The sequence below is a fragment of the Prenolepis imparis genome, unplaced genomic scaffold (assembly GCF_030444845.1).
Source record: "Prenolepis imparis isolate NDT839.2.m4 unplaced genomic scaffold, iyPreImpa1.0 SCAF_1, whole genome shotgun sequence".
NCBI lineage: Eukaryota > Metazoa > Arthropoda > Insecta > Hymenoptera > Formicidae > Prenolepis > Prenolepis imparis.
Window position 1 is genome coordinate 26,171,092 of NW_028141159.1, and position 27,280 is coordinate 26,198,371.

General features: G+C 46.4%; 3 protein-coding genes across 3 annotated transcripts; all 3 read left to right on the forward strand.

Moving 5' to 3' along the window:
• The first annotated feature begins 947 nt into the window (after window positions 1-947).
• Window positions 948-2,069, forward strand: LOC145938566 (uncharacterized). The gene has a single exon (XM_083042295.1). It carries the CDS (start codon window positions 948-950, stop codon window positions 2,067-2,069), a length of 1,122 nt encoding a protein of 373 aa, XP_082898421.1.
• Window positions 2,070-20,280: 18,211 nt separating this feature from the next.
• On the forward strand, window positions 20,281-23,436 carry LOC145938582 (uncharacterized). The gene has a single exon (XM_083042317.1). It carries the CDS (start codon window positions 20,281-20,283, stop codon window positions 23,434-23,436), a length of 3,156 nt encoding a protein of 1,051 aa, XP_082898443.1.
• A 48-nt stretch (window positions 23,437-23,484) lies between these two features.
• LOC145938589 (uncharacterized) lies at window positions 23,485-25,443 on the forward strand. Its single transcript, XM_083042328.1, has 2 exons — window positions 23,485-23,670; window positions 23,881-25,443. The coding sequence occupies exons 1-2, from the start codon at window positions 23,485-23,487 to the stop codon at window positions 25,441-25,443; spliced, it is 1,749 nt and encodes a 582-aa protein (XP_082898454.1).
• Window positions 25,444-27,280: the final 1,837 nt, after the last annotated feature.

Consider the following 27,280-nt stretch of genomic DNA (forward strand, 5'->3'; position numbering starts at 1 on the left):
TACAATCTCCCCTTCTTCGAATAGTCGCGCTCGACTCGCGAAATGATTACGCGTTCGCATCAACTCAGATAAGACATTTTTGGCCAGCACAATACATCACGCTGCGTCAAACGTGTTTCCGTACGATCGAAATAAATATAAGAGATCAGCTGGGTCAAAGTATACCATTCGAATTCGGGACTCTGACGGTGACATTACACTTTAGACGTATCAATTAGATATCGTGAGAATACTCGGTGTATATGACGGAGAAAACGGCAAAGGGGAAAAAAAAAAGAAAAGAAAATTTGTTCGTTCTTTCTCTGGTGATGGATTATTATTCGACGTATTACGACGAATTACAGAACGGAGGAGCTCGCGGTGGTGGAATTCCACGAGTTTTCGCCGGATCGCCCTATCAACGCGGGCACGGTATCGAGAGTTTTCTCGGAGGCTTATTCAGACGCGTGCTGCCTTATCTAGGTACTGCTGCGCGGGCAATGGGTAAAGAGGCTTTACGCGCGGGCGTTAATATAATCGATGATGTAGAAAACAATACACCGTTCAAGGTAGCGGCCAAACATCGTTTTAAAGAATCGCGTAACAATCTCAAAAGACAGGCTAAAGAAAAAATAACTAGCCTCATGAAAGGTTCGGGATATAAATCGGATGCGAAAATACACATAGCTCATTTCCCCTTTGCCGGGCTTGACACGCGCATCGTTAAACGCCGTCGCTCGAATAAGAAAAGTTTATCGAAAATCAAGGCAAAAAAGAAGACGAAATCATCGAAGAATAAGAGGAAGAAAACCCGTACGAGGATAAAAAGACTCAGCACAACTGCGAAACGACGTAAAATTGGCAAAAAACGTACCGTATCTGATATATTTTCTTAAACAACGCTATTTTAATTCACGCACATTCAACCACGACGGAGACAACAACGACGAAACAATTGTCAGTGAAGTATGTCTTTTCTTCGCACGCATTCGAACGAGTGTTTAAAGAGCGAACTTGATCTCTTTTCTTTACCGCCTACGCAGACTAGTATCGAGAGCTCGCAATGGATTCATTACAAACCCGTGACCTCTCTCTCGGACGATTCACCGATAGAATTCGTCGTCCCTGGTCACGGAGAAGAATATCTAGATCTCACGCATACCCTGCTGAGTCTTCGCGTGCGCGCAAAACCGGGCGACGATTCAACGGCTCGAGCTCCAGGAACAACCGGCGCAGCCGCAGAGACCGTCGTAGGACCCGTAAATCATTTACTTCATTCCATCTTCAATCAGGTCGAAGTGTATTTCAATCAAAAGCTCGTGTCACCTCCAAACAACGCTTACGCGTACCGCGCGTACATCGAGGCATTGTTAAATTATTCTTCACCCGCAAAAACTTCCCATCTAACGTCATGTCTATGGGACGCGGACACACCGGGTCGCATGGACGAATCGCTGGAATCGAAAGGCAATACCGCTTTCGTGAGACGCGCCCATTACATTCGCGACGGGCGAGCGATAGATCTTATAGGACATCTTCATTGCGACATTTTCAATCAAGACAAATTCTTAATTAACGGCGTGGAAGTAAGATTAAGACTCGTCCGCTCGAAAGATTCGTTCTGCCTCATGGAAAACAACAGCATGTCGAAAATACATATTCTCGATGCCAGTTTGCTAGTGAGAAGAGCGAAACTAAGTGCCGGAGTGTTACTCGCACATGCTAGAATGCTGAGTAAAGTTACGGCTAAATATCCGCTTACGAGAGTCGAGGTTAAAACATTTACGATTCACAGCGGTGTTGTGGGGGAATCATTAGATAACGTAATACTCGGACAACTGCCGAAACGAATAATAGTCGGTTTCGTTAATAACAAAGCATTTAATGGAGATAGAAAATTAAATCCGTTTAATTTTAAAAATTACAGCATAAATTTCTTCTCTCTGTACGTCGACGGTACACAAATTCCTAGTAGACCGTTACAGCCGATTTTCTCGCCGGAAGAACCGCTTTACGTGAATGCTTATCAAACACTCTTCTCGGGAACGGGCATCCATTTCTTGAACGAGGGAAATTCTATACATAAGTAGAGATGATTATTCCAAGGGATACACTCTTTTTGCTTTTGATCTCACGCCTGATTTGTCCGCTAATTGCGCCGGCCATTGGAATCTCGTGAGACACGGTAGTTTACGATTAGAGGTACGTTTCGAAAAGGCGCTCACCGAGACAATTAACTGTATTGTTTACGCAGAATTTGATATTGTAATAAAAATCGACTCGTCTCGTCAAGTCATTTTCGATTTTTCTGTTTAAATTTTTTATCACGGCATGCTTCTCGTTGCAACATACTCGATAAAAAATTTTTACGTATTTTTCTTAGCCCCCACCCTCCTACACTTTCATTCGCTGATGCGTTTCACGAGAAAAAACCTATAATGTAACGAAAAGAAATATCAGTTTCCTTCGAGACGCTTTCGTCGACGGTTCGTGAAAAGCTTAAACCTCGCCAAAAGCGTATAAGTTTTTCTTCGCAATATGGATATAATCATCGACATACAAGGCTTTCGCGATGCGAGCGAGAAGTTTCTTCCCAAGGAAGTCGTGGTTGTTGCGATTGACGCACCGATCGTCGACCATTGGATTATGATACCGCCCTATCCGTTCGCTGTATTACCCGAAAAAGTAAGACGACAAAACTGCTGGCTCACACGAAATTATCATGGGATCGAATGGTTCGACGGCGAGGCTAATCCAAAATATTTTACATTACATTTACGTGAAATTATAAGGCAGACGCGTCACATTTACGTTAGAGGCAGTGAAAAAGCACACTACTTGCGAAATCTACTTTCCAGAGAGATATATAATTTGGAAGGTATCTCTCCAGCATTCAAAAATCTAATGTTAGAAGAAGAGTGCGGACAATATTGCGCTCATCACGGAATTCGAAAAATCTTTCATTGCGCGTTACATAACGCTTACAAATTGAAACGTTGGCTACTACTCGAACAAAATAATAGCTGCAGCAGCGATACTCTCAGCGCAAGTCAACCCGATACTTGTAGTTCCCCCGAAAATTATCAATTGAGTGACAGCGACGACGACGACAGCTACGAAAGCGTGAAAACCAGCTGCGACAAGGATTATTCTGCTAGCAACGTAAATGGCAATCCCATTCTAATTCATAATATTAAAACTCAAACGGATAATGTATTAGAGATAAAAAAATTGTCGAGAGCCGAGCAGGCGATTGAAAAAGAAGAAGAAAAAGAAGAAAGACTTTCGAAGCTCAATTCGACGACCGAAAACGTTACAGTGGGAGAAATAAAAACCGAAGTTATTCAAATAATACCGGGATCCACGCGTTCGTCTTTGTACCAAAAAAATGAACTGTTGCGAAATTCTACGAGCATTGCGCCATATCGATGCCAAGCATGTGGGTGTCTATCCCTCCGACAGAGTTCCGAGGGTGTGGACGAAGTCGACGGGTATCGCCGCTAATACAGACGATCATAATCGACCTGGAAAACATTGGGTCGCCTTTTTCCTTGATGAACACGGAACCGGCACCTACTTCGACAGCTATGGAATACCACCCTTGGAGCCCGGATTTCTCCTTCGTCTTCGACGAAATTCCATCATCCACCAATGGAACACACGACAACTACGAGGATTTTTTTCACAAACTTGCGGACAATATAGCTGTGTATTTCTATATTATATGTCTGTCGGTTACGATCTTAATCAGTTTCTTATTCTTTTTACCGAAAATTGCGAACACAACGACCGATTAGTCGTACATTTATTTCGCAAAATTTTTCTTCGTTGAAATAAGAAACGTGTTATCGTAGTTGCTAACTGATATCATATGTAATTCAGTAATTTCAATATAATACTTTTATGTATCGTTTTAAACTTTATGTATTTGTAATATTAATTTATATGAAGAATTACTAATAATATTTGAACTTTATGTATATACTTATAATAACTATATTGACTTTTGAATAAATGTGTCTTTTTTTTTATTTAAATTATCCAGTATTTTCTTTCCACTCTTTCCCTTTTTCCTTTTAACAGCGAAACTCTTTTAACACTCTCGTAAAGCTATTGTAATCTTCAACCGTGCGATAATTTTGTTATTTCTTTCATCACACCGTCACTGACCTTTGTTTCTATTGTTTAACTTTTAAGTGCTTCATTATCACTAATAATAATATCGATACCAGATATGAGGTGTGACACTGTCTTATCTAATCGAAAACCAGCGGCTGAGTGGTGGGGGTTAGTTTGACGAGCCATATCTGACAGCGTCAGTAACCGAATAGTGGGAGGTCGGCGCCAGTGGTCGAGTGGTGGGGGGTTTGTTTTGACTCCCTATAACTGACCACATACTACTCATATACATCAATGGATATGACATATCGTATATACATATAGTGATACACAAACGACGTACATTGGATATCGTAGGTATATGCGAATGCGACGCGCTGTATGTGCACTATATATCCATACAATATACATGTGTATATTTGTCGAACATTTTAAATATATGTATGCATGCATACAGAGAAGTACATAAATATCTGTTTTTATATGTGCAGTAGATATTTATTGGACATCTCATGTGCATTCCATATACTCTGTGGATATTACTTATTCTTGTATATGCGGTAATCTACAAAAATAACGTACATTGGATATCTTATTTATATACAAATTCAAAACGACTGTTTGTACATTGTTCCATATACATTTGCGAAAGGTATGACAGATAATTTACATACACACTGAATATTAATTTCATATCTAATGAATGTAACTTTGCATATACATCTATAGATATAACATTCTATTTATATAAATAGTGATATAAGGCCGGTTCTAACTCAGGTCCTCAGAGGGGGGTGCGGGGCGCGGGGGGTTCTCCATGGCGAGGGGTATGACGTCACGCGGGGCGGGGGTATCTCGCTGGTGCGGGGGCTGACGTCACGCGGGTGGAGGGGATGTTTCGGCAAAGGAGGGGGAGTTTTCTGAGTGCAATATTTATAGATGGTATCTTTACGACTTTTTTATGAGGGATCTTAAACATTTTCCCAAAAGGTATAGAACAAACGCCGATGATCGACAATTTTGTACCCTCGTTAGTATAATTTTATTACGGAAGCGCCGATGTCCGGCTGCTCGAACTTGTCAACGGAGCGTTCTAGAATCCATTAAAACTATGTTTTTTTTCATTTTATGAACAAAATGTCCATTAAATGTCCATAAATCATTAGGATATTATGGAAAGAAATGAAGATTTTAGGGCCGACACTGCGACGAACATGTCAAAACATTATTTATAGGTGCAAATGTAAAAGCGTTGACGTTCGGCAGTTTTGTACCCTCGCGGAAAATCGGTCGTAAACGAGAGCGAAACATCTTCCTTAATATTTTTTAAGGAAGAATGCAACGTATCGGCGCCAACGTTCGGCAGCTTTGTACCCTCGCAGAAAATCTCCCATAAACGAGAGCGAAACATCTTTCTTAATATTTTTTAAGGAAGAATTGCGACGTATCGGCGCCAACGTTCGGCTGCTCGAATTTTTATAAACAGATAGCGCTCGATTTTATTACTATGATATTCCTTTGCGATAATTTTGAGAGGGATAGGCTTATGGAGAGTGGGTCTCCGCGTCAAAAAGTCTTTAGCATTCGACGAGTTAAAGTGTCCTATGCGAAGTGTCAGTGGCACAGTGTAGTGAGTTAAAAAGAAATGGAAAATAATAATTTCGAGAGAATATTAGACAAGTCATCTGATGAAGATCACGAGTTGTCGGATAACAGTGTAGACGAATCTGACGAAGATCACGCGTTGTCGAGTGACAGTAATTATATTAGTGATCGCAGTGAGGACCTTACGGATGTTCACGACAAGGTAGTGTCTAATTCACAAATCCTTGCGCTAAACGGACGTACAAAAGTTTGCGCCATATACTTTTATTATTCTACGGGTGGTGCTCTGGCTTTATGTACTTCATGTATGATCTCTATTCAAGATTTCGGACACATGTATGCTGTACGAAAGCATGTGATTAAATTACACAATGCAGTGGATTGTCGATGGTGTTGCAATTGTAGAGAATCATTGTGTCAGATATTTCCTAGTGATATGTGTCCTATTTGCACAAAATAAACTTTTGGAGATTGTGCTGGGACACTTAAAGTGAGAATTCTACAAGTGTTGTGAGAATGGTGACTCAGAAAAAATCGAAGGACATGTCTTCGGTGGTACAGTTTCTACGAAATCGTGAACTCGGTATACAGAAAGCCCAAACAAAAGATTTGGCTCATTTTATAGAAATTCATGAAGATATTTTAAGAACAACTGGCGATTTATCTAAATGCTTCAGAGCACACAACAATATCAAATGCTTTCGACGTCGCTATAAAAGCTGTGTGGTTTATTTTAAAGGATCTGAGGACCCATATATTGGTCGAATTGGTGGATATGCCATCACCATCGACATCATGCGAATCATCGGATTATGATTTTTCGGACCAAGATATTGAGGAACCATTATGATTTTTCAGACCAAGATATTGAGGAACCGTATTCTCCCTAACCTGTCATGGAAGCAGTATGTAATACTTGTAAGTATTTATTTAAATAAATTAAAATATTTATAAATTAATAAAAAAAAATTTTCTGTTATGCAGAAGGGGCCCCTTGCTGTCCCATTATGGTCCTCTACCGCCTCGCAGCCACCGCCCCTCCACCTCGCAGCCGCTGCTCCAAGGCTTGCCGCCGACGCATTTAAAATTTTTATATTTTGTATTTTAAATTTATATTGTTTATCTATTTATCTTATTATTTGTATTTTTCTTATATATTCATATTATATTATTATATTTTTTATATTTTATATTATATTCATATTATATTATTACACACACACACACACACACACCTAAATTATAAATATTACACATACCTATTTTATGAATAAAAAAAATTATTTTAAATATAAAAACACATATTTTACTTTAGAATAATTCCTCTCTTTCCTCCCATTTATATTAAGAATATTATTATAAAAGAATTATTATTATTAATATTGAAAAAAAATATTATTAAAAAAAAAAATCTTCGCATGCACCTCGCGCTATCTCTTTCTTCTCTCTCGCGCTATCTCTCTCACGGTCCCTAGCCTCGCGCTATCTGTCTCTCTTTCGTGTACCTCGCCGCGATCTCTCTCCTTCACATGCGCTTTCTCTTTCTTCTCTCTCACGCTACCTCTCAGTCTCTAGCGTCGCGTTTCCCCTTCACCGCATGACGTCATCCCCGCAAGGACCGTGCAACGAGCTACGTATGAGAGCTGGGACTGCTTACGGGTGGGAGAAAGATGGAGAATGGAAATGTGCATGCAAAAATTACATCATAATTTAGACTTTAAAAACTCGTTATTTGTATATTTTTTCTTACATATTATGGACTAAAAACTAAAGCTGCCAGCTCACAATCGATGAGTTGATGTTTATTGAAGGCGTCGCTAGCGCGTATTACATTTGATACTTCTTTAGGATTCGTTACATTGGACGCGATATTTGAAAATTGTGTAAATTTAACATCGACTGTCTCGGTAATTTTAACCAATCGATCAAAAGATACATCAATGCATGGATCAAGATCGAACATACGGTGTAACGTCGATTCGATCATCATCATGCATACATTTGAAGATTCAAGACTTATGAGTTTGGCGTTGTTAATCGTATGAACTCGCATTGTTAGCGGTCCAACGCTTATAAAACTGTGGACATCATTAGAGTCGTTACGAAGAAAATTTTAAAGTATCATCGAATATGAAATTTTTATGCTTTTATTCCATATATTCCTACAATTTTTTTTGAAGATCTTACATTGAAAATTATTGTACGGAATTCACAAATTTGACATAATAACTTTATAAAAGCGTATTTATTTCGTTCTTAAATCAGATTTTTTTTTATGCAAAGAATAATATTATAAAATCGTAAATCCCCTTACTAATCTTGATCATTGAATAAATCTCACCATTTATCTACATTTCCCTTCAATCAGAAATTTATATAAATTTGAAATCATACTATGTTATCGTATGCAATTAATTACAACTGCGATTTAGTGCGATTATTTATATTTATAATAAAAAATGGAAAAATGTTTATATTTGTTTTATTTGAATATATATGCTTAACGAGAAGACTAGAGGAGACCGGGGCTAGTAGGCTCAGTTCAAAGATATTATAAAATACCTCTTTTGTTATAAAATATATATATTTTTTTTGTTTTGAACACGCGTTTTAGATTGGTCATCACTAATTAAATAAAAATGTATTATATAACTAATTTTTATCAGATCTATATTGATGTTTTATTTCTTCTAATATAACAATATTGATATGTGTGCAATTGAAAACTATTAAAATCATCAAAAAAGCCCGATCCCTAAAAATTAATAAATTATATAATTTTTTCCATGATTCACGTATATGGACCACTGTGCGACATCTCTCTCGCGCTATCTCTCTCACGGTCCCTAGCCTCGCGCTATCTCTCTCTTTCGTATACCTCACGCTCTCTCATGAACGCCTCGCGCTAGCTCTCGTAAACGCCTCACGCTCTCTCTCTTCTAAGCGTTCTCATGGTCCTTTCCGCAGGTATAAACAAAACAGAGTATGGCGTATAGCATTACGGTGAGCGCTGATGTCCAACCGCTCGAATTTATAAACAGGTATTTATTACTACGATTTATCTGAGGGGATGGGGCTGAAGCTTATGGAGAGAGGGTCTGTCTCTGCGATGTTCATCACAAAGATTAAAGCAGTCGCCGAGCTAAGTATCGCTAAGTGTCGTCGAGCTAAGTTATTAAGTGCAGTGCAAAATGCCTTTTGGATCGGGAGACATTTTAAGCCCAAATTTTTTTTTAACAAGACTGTCCCGAGGACTTCATGAAATAATAGACATAATATCTTGGAAGACCCACCTGCTAGAAAATTTATTGAGGACTCTGTTCCTTATATTCACAATGCCGGTAAGTTTTTATTATTATATAATAAATTTGTTTATTAATATTATCTACTAAATTTGTCGATTTTCAGAAGATAACCGAGGAATCCGTCCAAATCGGCGGATACCTTAATCTTCGGCATTTGGAAAAAGTACGAAATTATCGGTGGTGTGATCGGCGGGAATTGGCCGAGCTATGGGGCGACGCGGAGGGGATCGTAAAATGGGCACAGGATTACTGATGGGATGACGTCTTCTGCCTCAGAAAATTGTTCGGCGAGGAATCATATCCTCCCGAACCTGTCAGGGAGGAATTATGGGTCTAGTGTGTAAGGGGAACAAAGGTCCAATTATTGCAGAATGTAGTAAATTAATCAAAACCACATTTATTCGGGAGGTATATTTCGGTTACACAGAGCGCCGATCCGTCGTCGACCAATCTTAACTGAGGAGTGTCTTCGAGACGTTCTCGGGCTCGCTATCTAGGTGGTTGTTTATCGCAAGTCAAAAGACCCGTCGTCTAACGCTAGTCGCTCTTGAAATCGAATAAGGATCGGCCGCCTGATTACAGCGCTACGCTAAAGATAAACCGATAGTGACGGCTTTCTTCGCTTACGCATCATAAGGGAAGACCGCGGCGTTGAGCGGTCGCCTAAATAACTCGCAGCGTCCTTAGACCTTTGTATATTACCGCGATGTACATAGCTCTCGTCATTCCGCTACAATTCGGCCAGCCTTAATCGTCTCGATTAAAACTAGAATTGTTATCAAAATAAAACACAAATGACAAACTAATTGTACGTAAAGTAAAAGAAATAACGACGCTTATTTTAACGTAAGTAATCGCTTAGTATCTGATACAGAACTTAATTAAAGATTATAAAGAAAATTCTTTTATGTTATCTTAAATCTATACAGTGTTATCCTATACTTAATTAACATGGTTTCCATAATCGCATGTTCGCCGCCTCCCATGTACCGCAGTAGGGAGTATTTGTTAACTGGTGGTCTTCGACGTCGGTTAATACATAACGATCGTTTCTTAAAACACGGCTTACTTGATAGGGTCCTTTGTAGCGCGGGATTAATTTTTGTGATGCCCCGTGCGTACAATCAAAATTTCGGACCATTACTTTATCTCCTACCACATACTTCTTCGGATCTTTATGTTTCCGGTTATAAACGCGTTTGTTCGTCTCTTGATTTTCTTGAATTCGCTCGCTCGCTTGTTTGCGCATCTCTATTAAATCACGGGCTACGTCGATATGTTCGCCTGCTTCTAACGCGTCTAACAATCCGTCCACCATATTTCCTCGTTGGCGTACCCCGAAAAGTAATATGCTCGGGCTTTCATTCGTGGCCTTCGAAATGGTGTTGTTACAGGCAAATTCTACGTCTTCAAGGACGTTAAACCACTGAATGTTTCGCTCATCTGCTAGCTTCGCTATCATAGGCAATATTGTGCGGTTGTATCTTTCGACTTGACCGTTCGCTTGAGGGGAGGCAGTGGCGACCTCAATGTGCTGAATATTGTGCTCGTTTATGAATTCTTTAAATTCGCGGGACGTAAAACAGCTGCCTCGATCTGACACGATACGTAAGGGTCGACTGTAATGCCTGAAGTAAGATCGGAGATTCTTTATGACCTCGGAAGTGCTTGTGTTCTTGGTAGCGTACAGTTTTACATACTTAGTAAACGCGTCAACGACTAAAAGGATATACTGTGCTTTGAATGACTTCGATCGCGACGCGGGCGATAAATGATCGATGTGTAGTGTGGCGAACGGCACGGTACCCTTCGGTATACTATGCAGTGTTCCCTCAGGCCTTCCCGAATTAGGCGTGAACGCAATGCACTTCAAACAGCTCTTGATATGTTTATCGACTTTCGATCTTATCTCCGGGAACCAATAATTATTTAGTATATTCCGGGTCGTTTTCTCAGAACCGACGTGGCTCATTTCGTTATGATACTTATGAATGACATTAGATTCTAGCATTGCCGGTACATAGAACAATATTTTTCCTTTTTGCTTTCGGTACACCAGCCCATTCCTCATTTCAAAAAACTTGCCTTCCGAGTGTTCTAATTCTGTCCGAATCTTTGAAATTAACGGATCGTCGCTTTGGCATAAAGAGAGGTTTTTATCAAACGAATTATCCTCGACAACTAATATCTGACGACTCAGTGCGTCAACGTGCAACATACGCGAGCCGGCTCTATGCTCCAAGACATAATCGAAATTCTGCATCTCCAGTACCCATCGCGCTATACGCGGATTCGTCTCTTTTTTATTCAGCGTCAAACTCAGGGCTTGGCAATCGGTAATTATTTTAAATTTAATTCCGAGTAAGTACGTGCGGAATCGTCGGAGCGCATAGATTATCGCCAGCGTTTCCAACTCATAACTATGATATTTCGATTCGACGTCCGTTGTTCTCTTTGAAAAATAAAAGATTGGGTGTAACTTCCGGTCCAATTTCTTTTGCAACAAGATCGCGCCGAAACCAACCGCGCTTGCGTCGCAATGTAGTTCGGTTTCGCTTTGTGGAGAATATATACTCAAGATAGGCGCATTCATTAAACGATTTTTTAGCGACTCGAAAGCCCGGTTCTCCACTTCTCCGAATTGAAAATCGGCATTTTTTCTAGTGACGTCATACAACGGCCCAGCCACAATAGAAAAGTTCTCTACGAATTTTCGGAAATAGGAGCATAGGCCTAGGAAACTTTGCATGTCTCGAACGCTTCGCGGAATCGGGAAATTCTCCACTGCCTCAAGGCCCCGGTCCGTTGGGCGGACACCTTTATCAGTAATTGTATAACCTAAATAGTCTAGTCTTGTCTGCAAAAATCGACATTTGTCTAGCCGTAGTTCTAATCGGTTCGCGACAAGTAATTCGAAAATTTTCCGCAACACCCGAAAATGATGCTCAATGGTTTCCGTAGCAATAAGAAAGTCATCTAGATAAACTGAGATATCTCCCGTGTTGATTTGTTCTTTAAAGATCTCGGTGACATAACGTTGGAATTTGAGGGGGGCACCCTTCAAACCGAAAGGCATTCTTACGTACTCATATTGTCCAAACGGCGTAACGAACGAGGTATATTTAACCGATTCCTCGTGCATTTTTACGTGGAAAAAACCGTCTTTAAGGTCGAGTGTAGTAAAATATTTTTTGCCCTCTAACAGATCTAATTGGTCCTCGATCAGCGGAAGCGGGAAATGATCACGCGTAGTAACTTTATTTAGTCTCCTAAAGTCCACGCACATTCTCAACTCTCCATTCTTTTTCTTCGTCAATACAATAGGTGACGCGTATTCGGACGTACTTTCTCTGATAATTCCTTTCGCGATCAGCTCATCTAAAATTTCTCGTAGTTTACCTTTTTCATAATACGAAAGCTTACGTGGCTTGCAATAGAACGGTTCATTATTCGTAAGGGTGAGCGACATGATATTTTCCACTGCCGGCCGTGATGGCCTCGGGGCATTTATATAATTCGCTTCTAATAAATCGCGCGCTCGTTGCTTCACCTCAAATGGAAGATGGTCGTTAACTTGCATATCATCCACCGACATACCGACATCTCTATCAAGATTAATATTCATAATATCGATTATTTCTCGATCGCTGCCTATCGATAATTTCGCCTTTTTCATGAAACGCGTCCCAATATAATCGAACTTTGCATTGTATCATCAGGGACGACTCGCAATATTATCGCGTACTTCTCGTGTTCAAAAATAATCGTAGCCGCTATACAGCCTATCGTTCTTAAATCGCTACCATTTATACCGACAAATCGATCCCGGTCTATCTCAACGGTTATACATTCTCGCGGGACATATCGCTCTTTTACGAAGGAAATAGGGCTGCCTGAATCAATCAACGCGTCAAAACTAACGCTAACGGCACTGTCCTTAGTACTTATCTGAAGCTCGACCTTCCGTTGAAAATCGTCGCATTCTATCCGCTCGCGCGCCAGACAGTGAACGCCTTCCTTGGTGGAATCCTTGACAAAATCGCACTGGGCTGCTCGGTGTCCCAATTTGCCGCATTTGTAGCACGATCCTCGCTCCCGTTTAGGTTTCGTGCACTTCGCCGCGATGTGACCTTCCTCGTTGCAGTTGTAGCATTTCCTGGGGCTCGTCTCCTTGGGGTTCTGCTCCTTGGTCTGCAGCTTGCTCTTTCCCGTCGTCGTAGCCGGTTGTCGGAAAGCTCCCTTCGGGGCCGGGACGTTCGCAAATGCTTTCAGCATCTCCTCTGTCGACTGATAGCACTGTACTCGGGCTTGCGTGCGTAGCTCCTGGCTCGGTATACCCTCGATGATGTAGCTAATCGCCTCGCCGCCTGTCACCGGCACTTTATTTGCGAGGGTCATTTTGTCGTGGAGGTAGTCCGCAAAGGTCTCGCCTGCGTTCCACATTCTTGCTTCCAATTGGCGCCGTAACATCAGTGGATCTGCTTGTTGTGCGTACATCCTTCGTAGTTCTCGGAAAAGGTCGTTACAACCTAGCTCGACGCAGTCGATCCTTGAGTGATACCACTTGAGCGCCTTGCAGGATAGCTTGCTACATATCAGCGCTTTCGCCTTGTGATCGTCTAATTCGTAGGAAGCGAGCAGCATCTTCGCCTGCCTCTCCCAGCGGTCGTAGTCCAATTCACTACCGTTGAATTCACCGATAAGATCCTTGAGGTCCTGCCACTTTCTTACACCAGCTCGATCGAGCACGTTTCCTTCCCGCGGTGGCGTCATCCTCGCTAACTCGAGCTCCCTTCTCAAGAGTTCGATCTCGCGCTCTGCTAGATCTCGCTCCTTCCTTAACAGCTCGATCTCTCTTGCCGACGGGACGACGTTCTCGACGCTCGTCCCTGGCCGGGGCTCGTCGTCTCGCATCTCATGCGCTCTGGTCGACGCCGGTTCCGTCGCTTGTAACTCCTCGGGCAGAACTCCTGCGTCTAGTAATCGCTTCATCAACTCGACCTTCGTGCCCGTCGTCGGCAGATTTCTGCCCTTTAGTATCTCCTTAAGGTCGGCGACCGTTGGCGTACTCATCGTGGTCTGTCGTTTGAAGCAGTGTCACACTCGTAATTACTAAGCCGCTTTGCTTAGTCTATCGTAAATAGGGTATCGCAGTCTCGTAATCGCAATCACCCTCGAAAATTTCAACATAAACACGTAAGGGCACTCATAAATCACACACATAAAGAACTTCTTCCGGACACGCGACTTCGTACCGGACTTCGTAACATCGGCAAATCACACACATAAAGAACTTCTTCCGGATACCGAACTTCGTAACATCGGACGCACACAGGTGAATCCCACTTCTGACTTTGTAAGGGGAACAAAGGTCCAATTATTGCAGAATGTAGTAAATTAATCAAAACCACATTTATTCGGGAGGTATATTTCGGTTACACAGAGCGCCGATCCGTCGTCGACCAATCTTAACTGAGGAGTGTCTTCGAGACGTTCTCGGGCTCGCTATCTAGGTGGTTGTTTATCGCAAGTCAAAAGACCCGTCGTCTAACGCTAGTCGCTATTGAAATCGAATAAGGATCGGCCGCCTGTTTACAGCGCTACGCTAAAGATAAACCGATAGTGACGGCTTTCTTCGCTTACGCATCATAAGGGAAGACCGCGGCGTTGAGCGGTCGCCTAAATAACTCGCAGCGTCCTTAGACCTTTGTATATTACCGCGATGTACATAGCTCTCGTCATTCCGCTACAATTGAGTATCTCTTTTTAATTTTAAAAATTATTAAAATAATAAAATAATTAATAAAAATTTAAAATTTTTTAAGTTGTTTTTATATCGCTAGTACAATAATCAAAGGGGTAGTTGTAAATTAATCAACCAAACTAGCCAAAATTTGTTTATTTAATAGAAGTTACGACGCTTCGACCATATGGTTGTGGTCCTTTTCAAGTATAAACTGAAATAATTAATTTAAAAAAAATAGGTTTGAATACAAAAAAACAGTAATATACATAAATGGATTTGCTATAAAATTTTGAGTACATACGTTCTTATTGAAACACTTCACAAATTTGAGTTAAAACAAATCATTAACATCTTGTCGAATTTTAAAGAGAGAGAGAGAGAAACATTGTATCAGTATGAAACTTTGTCAGTGACTGAAATATAAAAATAGGAAACCAAGCTAAACGACCTTTATTATTATGTCATAGATTTTATTTAAGCTATCTGTGTCCTTTTGTAGGTTGATTGTATTATTGAATTTTTTAATAGATAACATTTTCGCGATTTCTCTTTTTTTCATATATTTCCCATTATGCAATATATTAGGTTTTGTCCAAATCAAATTCATGTCCGAATTCCAACTTATGTCTACTTATAACGGAATGATTGGCTTCATGCAATTTTATATTGTTAAAATGCTCTTTCACTCGAGTACGTAAGTGCTTTTTTGTTTGGCCGATATATGACGCATTACAATTTTTGCAATCTAATTTATATACAACATTAGTTCTCTGATCATTATGTAAACTATTTTTTTTTTTTAAAGACTGGAAATGCGTTTACGCACTCGTCCGGCACCCCTGAAGGGGAGTAACCGGACTTGTGGGGGACTCACAACCTGACCACCGGTGCGGTCAGGCTGAATACCACACGGTACTAACACCGATGTTAGCACCGATGCCCTAAAACCAGTCCGTAGCCCGTAGCCGAACGGGGAAACACCCGGAACCGCTCTCGCATAACTTCAGGTGCTTCCCCATGGCCTGACCCGTTTCCGGGCCCTTCCCGAAGGGAGTTCTCCCCCCCTTACCCAAATCCCGTTCTCCTACGAGCTAGAGAGGAGGACCAGGCTACCAATCCTCCTCCCCTCGTCACAGGGTGACATGCAATGGAGTCGAGAGCCCTCACTCCCTTCCCCTGCCAACCCCAGACGGCGAGCCACACAGCGACTCGCTCTCACACACCAAGCATACGACATTAACGCGTATGGACGAAAGACGGAGGACGTAACCGTACCAGCCGCTCCCTCTCTAGAGGGGGAGACTTGCCGGCCGCAGCCCCCATTGCCACACTAGACGTTATAACGATAGACGTTAAATACTAAGGACAAAAGGCGTAACCGAACCCTCGGTTCCCGTTTCCGGGGAACACGTAGGCCGCAGCCCACATATAAACACTAGACGTCAACAGCATAGAGAAAAACCACAGACAGGAGACTCAACCTAACCAACCGCTCTCCCACCAAGGGAGAGAGAGAGAGAGTCGGCCGCGTTCTCCGTACACAATATATATAAGACGAACAGAGACAACTCATTCGTTCATCCCCGCAAGACTGGAAAGGAAGGTAGCCCGACGCTAGCCGAGTCCACCTCCATTTCCTGCGACACACTCACGGGCACGCTCGACGGAGACGACCCACCATCAGGGCGTCCCGGGGCCTGCCTCCGACCCTTGGGAGCACTCGCGTCCCCCATCCGGCCGCCCACGCCCCGCGCACGCAACGCAATGAGGAGGGGCCACGCATGAAGCAGCCCGGTGCCCCTCCTTGCCGCATCTAAAGCAGCACGCGGTGCGATCCACCGAGGAACCGCACCGCGATGCCGCGTGCCCGAAACTTAGGCAGCGGAAGCACTGAATGGGCCGGCGACTCAACGGCTGAACCATCAAAGTCGTCCAGCCCACGCAGAGCCTCCGCGCCACCGCAAGCTTACGCGCCGCAATCGCCGGGCACCTTAACCATAAGGTTCCAAACTCGGCGTTCCGGACCTCACCGACCCGAATATCCCCGACACCACATTCTGTCACAGAAGCTACCTCAGCCAAAATCTCGTCCCTCGAGACAAAGTCGGTGACGCCCTTGAGGCGCACCTCCTCGGTCCTCGAAGGGCGAGTCACCCGGACAGCTCGCGAGCCAGCAAACACCGCTGAAAGGCCGGCAACCATGGCATCGGCCTTCTCCGAAGATCCCTCGCCGGGAATCGTGAGGAGGATGCCTCCCGCAACTCCCCTCCGCATCCTCAGCCCGCTGATCCCCAGTTCCCTCAAATTGACACCCGTCTTCGCCTCGGACAAAACCGAAGCGTAGGACGGGCGATCCTCCCCATCCCCCACCATCGTCAGTGAGACGACAGAGGCAGAGGTCGCGTGAACCGCTTCCTTGGAACCCCTCGCGGAGCCCGCAGCCACCGTCACACTGGAAGCGGCCCCAGGCAGACGTACTCGTCCCTCTCGAGGGTCACGACCTTGTCGTGGTGAGAGGGCTCACCCTAATGCAGAGGATAGTCTGCATTGGGGTGCTAACAGTGACCCGTACGGCTTCGGCTGTACATGAAAGACCACCCGCGCCTGGGGTGGCTCCTCCCTATTTGGGGGGACGGGGACCACTTCCTCGAAAGGGAGCCTCTCCTCGTTTGTTCAGAGGAGATGGACCGTAGGTGGTAAGGGATGGCGACCCGGAATTCAAACGCCTGGTGGCACGGCACCGAAAGGGGGGAACTTATGCACGGCGGTGCTCCGCCAGTTCCCTAGCTCCGTGAGAGGGCGGTTTAGCAGAAGGGCATTGCACGGCGCTGCTGTGCCAGTCCTTCTATCAGTATTATCGCTTCGGCGGTAATACGGGGGGGATGTGGGTGCCGGTCGCTCACGTGTCTGAGGCTGGGGCGGCGGGTAGTCTCCCGTCGCTCGCGGCCTGACATGGCGGGCAAAGCGGCGTCCCACAAGGGGATGTTCCCATCTGGCGGGGCGAGTGGTGGGGGAGACGTGGTCTCACTAGCGCCCCCTCCCAGTGGGAAACGGACGGTGAGGCATATGCCCAGAGATATCTGGGCATCCGGAAGCCTCCGGACTCACCGTCCGTGCCCTCCATGAGCCGTCCGGACATAATCCGGGGCAGGGTCAGGAGGGCGGAGTTTAACGACCGGAACATTCGGGCCAAGGGAGTCCTTGGACTCCGGAGACCCTACATCTCCGGTCGGTCGCCGGGGCCGCTCGGACGTACTCCGAGGCGGGGCCCGGCGACGAGAGAGATGCCACCGGTCGGTCGGGACCGTTACTCTTTCCGAACCGACCGGCCGGTGGAGGAGTTGCCCCCGCGCTGGCCTTGATCCCCCAGCCAGGGGTGTGCTGGTCGCCACAGCGGGCAAGGCTGGGCCGGGGAGCGGCGACCCAGCCCCAACCGTCTGTGGGACCCCCCGGGTGGCGCCGTCCCACGGAGTGCCCCTATTGTCGGAGGTAGGGGACCCCTGAAATCCGAATGGAGAGTAGGGGGCTTGGAGTCCAGTGGCGGGAGTGCGCGTATTCCCCCCGTCCCGCGACATATGTCAGTACCCCGGGAGGACCCGGGGCCCGACAGGGGGGCGATGCCGGTCATGTTTTGGGTCATCCTTCGGTCGGTGGGAGATACGCCGGCTGACAGAGCTCCGTGGGGATCGTGGGATTAAAACAAAATGAATTTCACAAACACAAACCCACAAAATACCGATATGGATGGAATGGCTGGCGTGCAAACGCGGCAGCGAGCCGCATCTGCCACAAGGGCAGAAACGGCGAGAAGTTCCCGCAACAATGACGCGGGAAAAGAGGCGAGCGAGCGCTTCCTGCTGGAAGGAGTCGGCCAACAAGTCGTAAGACTGGAGAGATTCGACTCAAAGAATAGCGTGTTTTCCGTCGGCTCGGAGAAAGCAGCTAGCGAGAACAGCTACTCGAACGCGACGAGGAGCCTCCACCGAGCTAAGAAGGTGGAGAGAAAGAGCGCCAGCGAAAGGGACCTTGCGAAGAAGAGAGGAATGGAGGACGCGGAGGAGACCGACAACGTCGGAAGTGACAAGGAAATGGAGGTCGCTGCCCCCGCCCTGCCTGAGGAACCACAGGAGAAAGCTCGGGGAAATAAGGAAGAGGAGGAAGGAGCTGAAGCAACCCTGCCATCCCTCCCCGAAAAGAGAGGAAGGGGAAGGAAAGAAACGACCGGCAACTACAGGAGAAAGCTGGCGAGAGAGGTAGCGGAAGCCGAGGAAAGGGAGAATAGGAGGGAACAGGAAATTCTTGACCCCCTGATCAAGCCCTCCCAAACAAAGTCATATGAGGACTTTTTGGAGATGATCAGGGAGAGAGAGGAGGAACTGGAACACTCCTCGATCGCCAACCTTGAGGCGACGGTGTCGGAGAGGACGACGGAAATTTATAAAATCGCCGTTTCCTCCGATAAAATGAAAGATATTGCGACGTCTTTTTCTCCCGACTCGATTAAAAGCCGGAAGAACGGAGCTTGGCCGTCGTCAAAACACCGGGGTTTTAATGTTTCACGCGACGGGAACTAAGCTCGGGGTCGTCCCGCGCGTGCCGCAGCAGAACGCCAGCCGTGCTATTCGCGAGAGACTAGTTTTGGGCGCCAGACGCGGTCTTTCACGCGTCAAACCACAAATCGCGAACCCAACGCAAAGTTTTGGCCGGGAATCCCGCTACGGGCTAACTAGCTCGCCTAACGGCAGAGGGGCAGGGTGGGATTGCCGAGAATACTCTAGCAACATTAGGATGGACACAAAAATGACAACACAGACGTTTAATTTGACAATACTAAAGAAAAGCAGTACGTGCTTTGATTGAGCAAAACTAAATGATGAAGTTTTGTTCGAGATCGAACCCTTTGTCACTAAAACAATAGAGTTAACTAATCGCTCGAAATTGCCGCCGCAACGCGAGAGCAAGCGCCTTGCTTCGCATGCGCAGAGCCAAACGCGATTAAACACCTGCGCGCGTCGGATCCCGAGTCGATTAATAATCGAAGCTCGTCGCGGCGGTCACCCGAGGGAAAACAAAAACAATCTTTCGCCGAAATTATGTTAGTTGGAACAGCCGGTTTTGAACGAAAACCGGAAACACGTAAATTCGAGAATCTTCTCGAACCAAGAAGCTATAAAACGTTCCGTCGGCGGATCGCCGCACGCACTTGATCCTGAGCTCCGACGGTGATAGTGTGTAATAAAACCCGAGAAAAGTCGCTCGCTTCTTCTCGTTACGCTTTGAGGACGGTAACCGATGAAACCGAGTCTCAATCTACAACAGTGTAGTGTTCTTTAATAAACTTTACTTTTATTAAAAGGTTATCTCGTGATTCTTCTTACAATCCTCAGACAATTCGATTTCACTTGTGCACAGTTAATGGTCCTTCGAGCCGGATTACTTGACCGGTGTGTAATCAGTGCGTGAGTGGAGACTTGGTGTGCTTCCTCTGTGACCTTCAGTGAGTGACCACCTGAAAAGTAAGGAACAATGAATCCGGAATTGCAAAGACGGCTTGACTCCCAAACCTATCTTTATGGACTCATATCTCGAGCTTCCGAGAATTTACGTAAGCTCGGACTCGCCAACATTACGCTAGGAGCGTTAGATGTTCGCCTCCAAAACCTGGAAGCGAATTGGGCAAAATTTCAAACGAATCGCGATTGGTTAATGGACAACGCTAGCGAGAGAATCGCTGAACAGGACTACACGCGGCAGAATATTCCAGACTTGGCGGAAGAATCCTTTCTGAAACAGAAAGCAGTATTTCTGGACTCAATTCGGAGTTTAAAAGCTAAAGAGCTATCCGCCGCTGCATCGTCGCCCGACACAGCTACGCCAGCTTCTCGTACCACGTTGCCTCGGATACAATTACCGCACTTCTCCGGCAAGTATGAGGATTGGCCGGCGTTCCGCGATCTTTTCCAGTCCATCCTCGGTCGGGAGTCTTTTGTAAGCAAGATAGAGAGAATGCATTATTTAAAGACTTGCGTAAAAGGCGATGCTGAGTTATTAATCCGAAACTTATCCACAACGGGTGAGAATTACGAACGCGCTTGGAAGTCTTTGAGCGACTATTTCGAAAATAAGCGGCTGCTTATCCGATCATACCTCGCTAATTTCACCGCGCTGCAGAAGATGAAGAACGAGTCGGTTTCCGAACTTCGGAAAATATATCATTGCTTGAAATCGACGGTTAATTCATTGGACAGCATAGGAAGACCGATCTCAAGCAGCGAGGACTTGTTCGTCTACTTAACAGTTGAGCTTCTCGATACACGGTCGCGGCGCGAATGGGAGAACGCGATTAGCGAAACGACGGAGCCGCCGGCGTACCAAACTCTCGAGCAGTTCCTCGATCGTCGTCTTCATACACTGGAATCGATGTTACCTGGAAAGATAGACAATAGTTCAACCAAGATTGGTGGAGGCGGATCCAAACCCACGCGCAGTCATCATGCTCGTAAAATGGAAAGTAAATACGATGGTAAACGAGGTCGCTGTTCTCTCTGCCAAAAGGATCATTTCGTGATGCTCTGCGAAGAGTACAAGAAAAAGACCGCAGCAGAGCGTAAACAACATGTCGACGCTAACAGTCTTTGTCTAAACTGTCTGGGTCGGCACAAGGTCAGTGAGTGCGCTTCAAAGAAAGACTGCACCGCTTGCGGGGCTCGGCACCACTCATCTCTTCACGACGCCTGCCGCGAGCCGGACACCATCCAAACATCGCACGTAGCCAAGAAGATAGCTGAACCGTCGATCACCGTACTTCTCGCAACCGCTCGCGTCCGCGTAGCCGACCGTAAAGGGACCTCGTTCGCGCGCTTGTGGACCAGGGATCGGAATCTACAATTATATCAGAGCACCTCGCTCAAAACCTACGGTTACCGCGTTCAGCAGGTCACGGTATTCGGCGTTGGCGGCCAGAAGACTGCCGTAGCGAGAGGTCGCGTTACCTTCACACTATCGCCTCGCGTTAAAGGAACCGTGATATCGGCCTCGGCGATCGTCCTTCCGCGAATCACCGTGTACTCCGGCGGACTCGATAGGCGCGTACATTCTTGGCCGCATTTGCTAGGACTAGAGCTGGCTGATCCAGATTACCATTTGAATGACCCAGTGGACCTTCTGCTAGGCGCCGACATTTACGCCGCAATTCTCCAGCCAGGCCTCCGAAAAGGAGGAATGCGGGAACCAGTAGCTCAAAATACCTCTCTAGGATGGATTCTGTCAGGAGTTGTCGGAGCCGCCGCGCCCGGAAACGTCATGCACACTTACCAGTGTCGAGTCTCGGAGGATTTAGTCGCCGCCGTGCGTAAATTCTGGGAACAAGAGGAGGTTCCGTCGACTAACGCCAATTTTTCCCAAGAAGACCGAGAATGCGAAGAACACTTTCGTAGGACACACTCTCGGAGACCTGATGGACGCTATTCCGTACGCCTACCGATTATCACCCCGCTGCCTGACCTCTCGACGACGCGCCAAACCGCGGTCCGCGCTCTGAAAAGAATGGAAGCTAGATTTATACGCGATGAGTCTTTTCACTCGCTATATCAAGATTTTATGCGCCAGTATGCTAACCTTGAACACATGACGCTCATTTCACCTGCCAACGACTCCAAGAACGCTGTAGCCTGCTATCTGCCGCATCATGGCGTAATGCGGGAAGCTAGCTCCACTACGAAATTGCGAGTGGTGTTTAACGGCTCCTCCGCCACTCCTACGGGGGAAACACTCAACCGACATCTAATGATCGGGCCAAACCTGCTCCCCTGCTTGTTCGATGTTCTACTGCGGTGGCGTCGACATCGTTTTGTCCTTGCCACAGACATAGAAAAAATGTATAGGCAGATCGACGTGCACGAACAAGACCGGGATCTACAACACATTGTATGGCGGGACAATCGGGAGGATGAACCAAAGGAATACCAGCTGAATACGATCACTTACGGATTAGCTTGCGCACCTTTTTTGGCCATCCGCACTCTCCGCCAACTAGCTGATAACGACGAAGCGGAGGCGCCCCTAGGATCCGCCGTGCTCCGTGCAGACGTGTACATGGACGATGTTCTGACGGGCGCACCAACACGCTCGGTGGCCAAGGACATCCAAGGACAACTAATACGACTTTGCAAGGCGGGCGGCTTCCCCTTGAAAAAGTGGTCGTCCAACGACGCGGCCTTGCTGGAGGAAATTCCGACGGAAGACCGGCTTCAGCGCGAATCCCGATGGTGGCAGTCAGGCGAGAGCCACGCGACTCTAGGACTCCGCTGGCATCCGAATGAAGACAGCTTCTCATTCTCAACGAAGCTGACGCGGGTGGAAACTTTTTCCAAGAGAACTGTAGTCTCGCTGGCGGTGAGATTGTTCGATCCACTGGGGTGGCTTTCACCGACCACGGTGAGAGCGAAAATCTTCATTCAAGCGACGTGGCTGCTGAAGATGGATTGGAACGCTCCCCTCCCCGAAGCAGAAGCCAGACGATGGAAGGAATTCCAAGAAGCTTTACCTAAGCTGGAGGACATCCGAGTGCCGCGCTGGCTAACAAGCGACGCAGCCGATAGCGAACTTGAGCTTCACGGATTCGCCGACGCATCCGAGAAGGCCTACGCCGCTGTCGTATACCTAAGGAATAAAAGAAGCTAGGGTGGAGTGGAAGTAAGACTGATAGCAGCAAAGACGAAGGTAGCGCCAATGAAACAGGTCACCTTACCGCGACTAGAGCTGTGCGCGGCGACATTGCTGGTGCGATTGATGAGCCACATACGCAGCGTCCTTGGAATCGCAGAGGGCTCTCTACACATGTGGTCAGATTCTACCGTAGTCCTGGGATGGATTCAAGCTCACCCTTCTACCTGGAAAACGTACGTTGCTAATCGTGTAAGTGAGATACAAACCTCACTCCCTTGCGCCAGCTGGCATCACACCCCAGGGCGAGAAAATCCTGCAGATTGCGCCTCTCGCGGGTTGCCCCCCGAGGAACTAGTCAGTCACCCTCTGTGGTGGAGCGGTCCGCCGTGGCTTCGGTCCGAGATGAGAGCCTAGACATCCTTGTCGAACAACACCGTTGACTGCGATCTCGCCGAACAGCGCATCCGGACTCATGCCGTCGTTGCTATCAAAAAACCTGTCGAGCCGACGCTGTTGACTAGGCACTCCTCCCTAAACAAGTTACTTCGCATCACCGCCTGGTGCCGGAGGTGGTTGCAGTGTCATCAAGAAAAGCGTACCTTAGGAGCAGACCGCTCTAGGACTACCACCCCGCTAATTCTTCGAGCCGTCGACCTGGAGGAAGCTCGTCTAACCCTGATCCGCGTGGTGCAAGCTGTGCATTACAAAAAGGAGTTAGCTATCATTAGACGAGGAGAAGCCTTACCTGCACGGGGGACTCTCATCAAGCTGAGTCCCTTCCTCGACGAACATGGAGTACTTAGAGTCGGAGGCCGACTAAAGCACGCGAATCTTGCTCACGACGTCATGCATACAGTAATCCTGCCCGGTGAGTCACACCTTACCAAGCTGACTATCGAGGCCTTTCATAGGAAAACACTGCATGGAGGAGTCCAGCTGACCCTTGGCTCGATACGGCAGGAGTATTGGATTCCCCGCGGTCGCACTCTAGTCAAAAACTGCATCCATCGATGTTTGACGTGCCTGCGATGGCGGGCGGCAATACCACAACCAATTATGGGATCTCTTCCTTCGGCGAGAGTGACACCCACTCGTCCGTTCCTCAACACGGGCGTAGACTACGCTGGCCCAGTGATGTTACGCACGTCCAAAGGTAGAGGACATAAAGCCTCTAAAGCATTTATTACGGTGTTCGTTTGTCTGAGTTCCAGAGCAGTACATTTAGATGTGGCCTCGGACTACACCGCAGACGCCTTTCTGGCCGCACTCCGACGATTTGTCGCCCGACGAGGACTGTGCCGATCACTATACAGTGATTGCGGCACCAACTTCGTCGGAGCTAACAAACAGCTAAAGGAACTCTTTACCGCTTGCAACCGCGAAGGACAGCGCATCGCCGCTTACCTCGCCGAGGAGAGAATCGAGTGGCGCTTTAATCCGCCAGCAGCTCCCAACTTCGGTGGCCTGTGGGAAGCTGTAAAGTCCGCGAAACATCACCTGCGCCGTGTAATCGGGGATGCTACTCTAACCTATGAGGAAATGGCAACGCTTCTATCTCAAGTCGAAGCCTGCCTGAATTCCCGTCCTCTTCAGGCACTGACGGACGATCCAGAGGACCTCACTGCGCTCACGCCGGGCCATTTCCTCGTCGGTTCCGCCCTCAATGCCGTCCCCGAGCCGTCGCTAGCGGAAGAATCTACGTCGCGCCTCTCCAGATGGCAACTCGTCCAGAGAATGAGAGATCATTTCTGGAATCGATGGTCAAAGGAATACTTGAACACGCTAGCTCACCGCCCGAAATGGCTCAGGGCTGGCGAGGAGGTGCGCACCGGCCGTTTATGCCTTCTCCGGTACGAGAACACTCCACCGCATAAATGGCCCCTCGCCAGAGTGGAAAGCCTGCATCCTGGAACGGATGGAGTCGTTCGGGTCGTCGATGTGCGCACAGCCTCCTCGAATTATACGCGACCGGTCAGCAAATTAGTTCTCCTCCCCGACAGCGACCCGGTGAATCCCGAGTAGACCACGCTCCGGCCCCTAGTCTTACTTTCGGATACATTTATAATTATATTTTGTTCTGTAATAGATAATCATGCGATCGTACCTTAGGTTATTTAGCGTTACTCGAATGTATGATTTGTCGTAAAAAATAGCAACGGTAGTACTCCTTCAACCTACCTCGTGACGACGATTCCCGTAATCGCAGCCGATTCATTGGAAGTACTTGCCTAGGCGATCCCCGAGAGAGTCATTCGCGAAGTCGGTCGTTCGATTTAACCAAGGAAAACTCGGAATCCCAAAGTGGCACACCCGATTCACTATCACTCAAGAAGACTGAGAAGCAGCTGATCGCTCCCGGCACGAAATGAATGACTCGCATTCCATTGCGGCAACAGCGCCCGACAAGTGTAGGCACGTGTTGCGCGCGTGATAGCGACGAGAGCGCGACTTCACTTTACCACGGATTTCCCTTAGACGGAGTCCCCTTAGCGCAAAATCTTCAATTCTACCTGTTTCAAAGTCATGACCAAAAATCATCGTAGGTTCCACCATACGAGGCGGGCGGAATGTTCGAGATCGAACCCTTTGTCACTAAAACAATAGAGTTAACTAATCGCTCGAAATTGCCGCCGCAACGCGAGAGCAAGCGCCTTGCTTCGCGTGCGCAGAGCCAAACGCGATTAAACACCTGCGCGCGTCGGATCCCGAGTCGATTAATAATTGAAGCTCGTCGCGGCGGTCACCCGAGGGAAAACAAAAACAATCTTTCGCCGAAATTACGTTAGTTGGAACAGCCGGTTTTGAACGAAAACCGGAAGCACGTAAATTCGAGAAAGGACGAGAATCTTCTCGAATCAAGAAGCTATAAAACGTTCCGTCGGCGGACCGCCGCACGCACTTGATCCTGAGCTCCGACGGTGATAGTGTGTAATAAAACCCGAGAAAAGTCGCTCGCTTCTTCTCGTTACGCTTTGAGGACGGTAACCGATGAAACCGAGTCTCAATCTACAACAGTGTAGTGTTCTTTAATAAACTTTACTTTTATTAAAAGGTTATCTCGTGATTCTCCTTACAATCCTCAGACAATTCGATTTCACTTGTGCACAAGTTTATTATAACAAAAAAAAACAGAAATAAATATTGGCGATAAATATAATAATAGAGTACAATTAAGAATGAATTAATAAGATCAAATATAATTGAAATTTATAATAATAATAAAGAACAGAATATAAGGACAAGAAATAATATGAACGACACAATCAACCGAAGGTAAATACAAAAGAAAATCGGCCGAACTATCAAACACCGAAATGAGATTAACGACAACTTAAGTCCGAGATTCGCGTATCGCCAGAACAGAAAACTACAAGAGAATAACCGCGACAAGACAAATAGACTTCATATAACTGACTAGTGAATCGCAAACGCTCGAAAGTCGGGTCGACGACGAAACTGGAGAGCAATATGATATCGTTGACGGGGATCTAGGGCGATCCGTCGGGCGGAATATGCGAGTTGATTGCAGACGCCAGAGATGATCCGCGCGCGCTCTCTCGCTCACTCGCACGCTCGCCTGCTCGCGCTCTCTCGCTCGCGCCCTCTCTCACGCTCTCGCCGGTGGGCGCGTAGTACGCTCTCTCGTTATTAATTTCGGATGTATCGCGACTACGTTCACACGACAACGACTTCCGGGCACAACCGGATAAATCACACTGCGATGATACGCAACAGGCATACATCCTAGAATAACTTATACAAAGGTGCGACAACTATATGACACGAGACGCGACATTTTTGACCGAATCCCAGAGAGACGAAGATTTCGCGTTAATAACTAAATTCCCTGGCCCGAAGG

Bases quoted from the DNA above. Each gene is read 5' to 3' on its own strand.
- LOC145938582 (XM_083042317.1), top strand. From the start codon at position 20,281: ATGAATCCGGAATTGCAAAGACGGCTTGACTCCCAAACCTATCTTTAT.
- LOC145938566 (XM_083042295.1), top strand. From the start codon at position 948: ATGTCTTTTCTTCGCACGCATTCGAACGAGTGTTTAAAGAGCGAACTT.
- LOC145938589 (XM_083042328.1), top strand. From the start codon at position 23,485: ATGAAACAGGTCACCTTACCGCGACTAGAGCTGTGCGCGGCGACATTG. The intron at 23,671-23,880 runs GTAAGTGAGATA...CTCGCCGAACAG, and splicing joins AAACGTACGTTGCTAATCGT to CGCATCCGGACTCATGCCGT.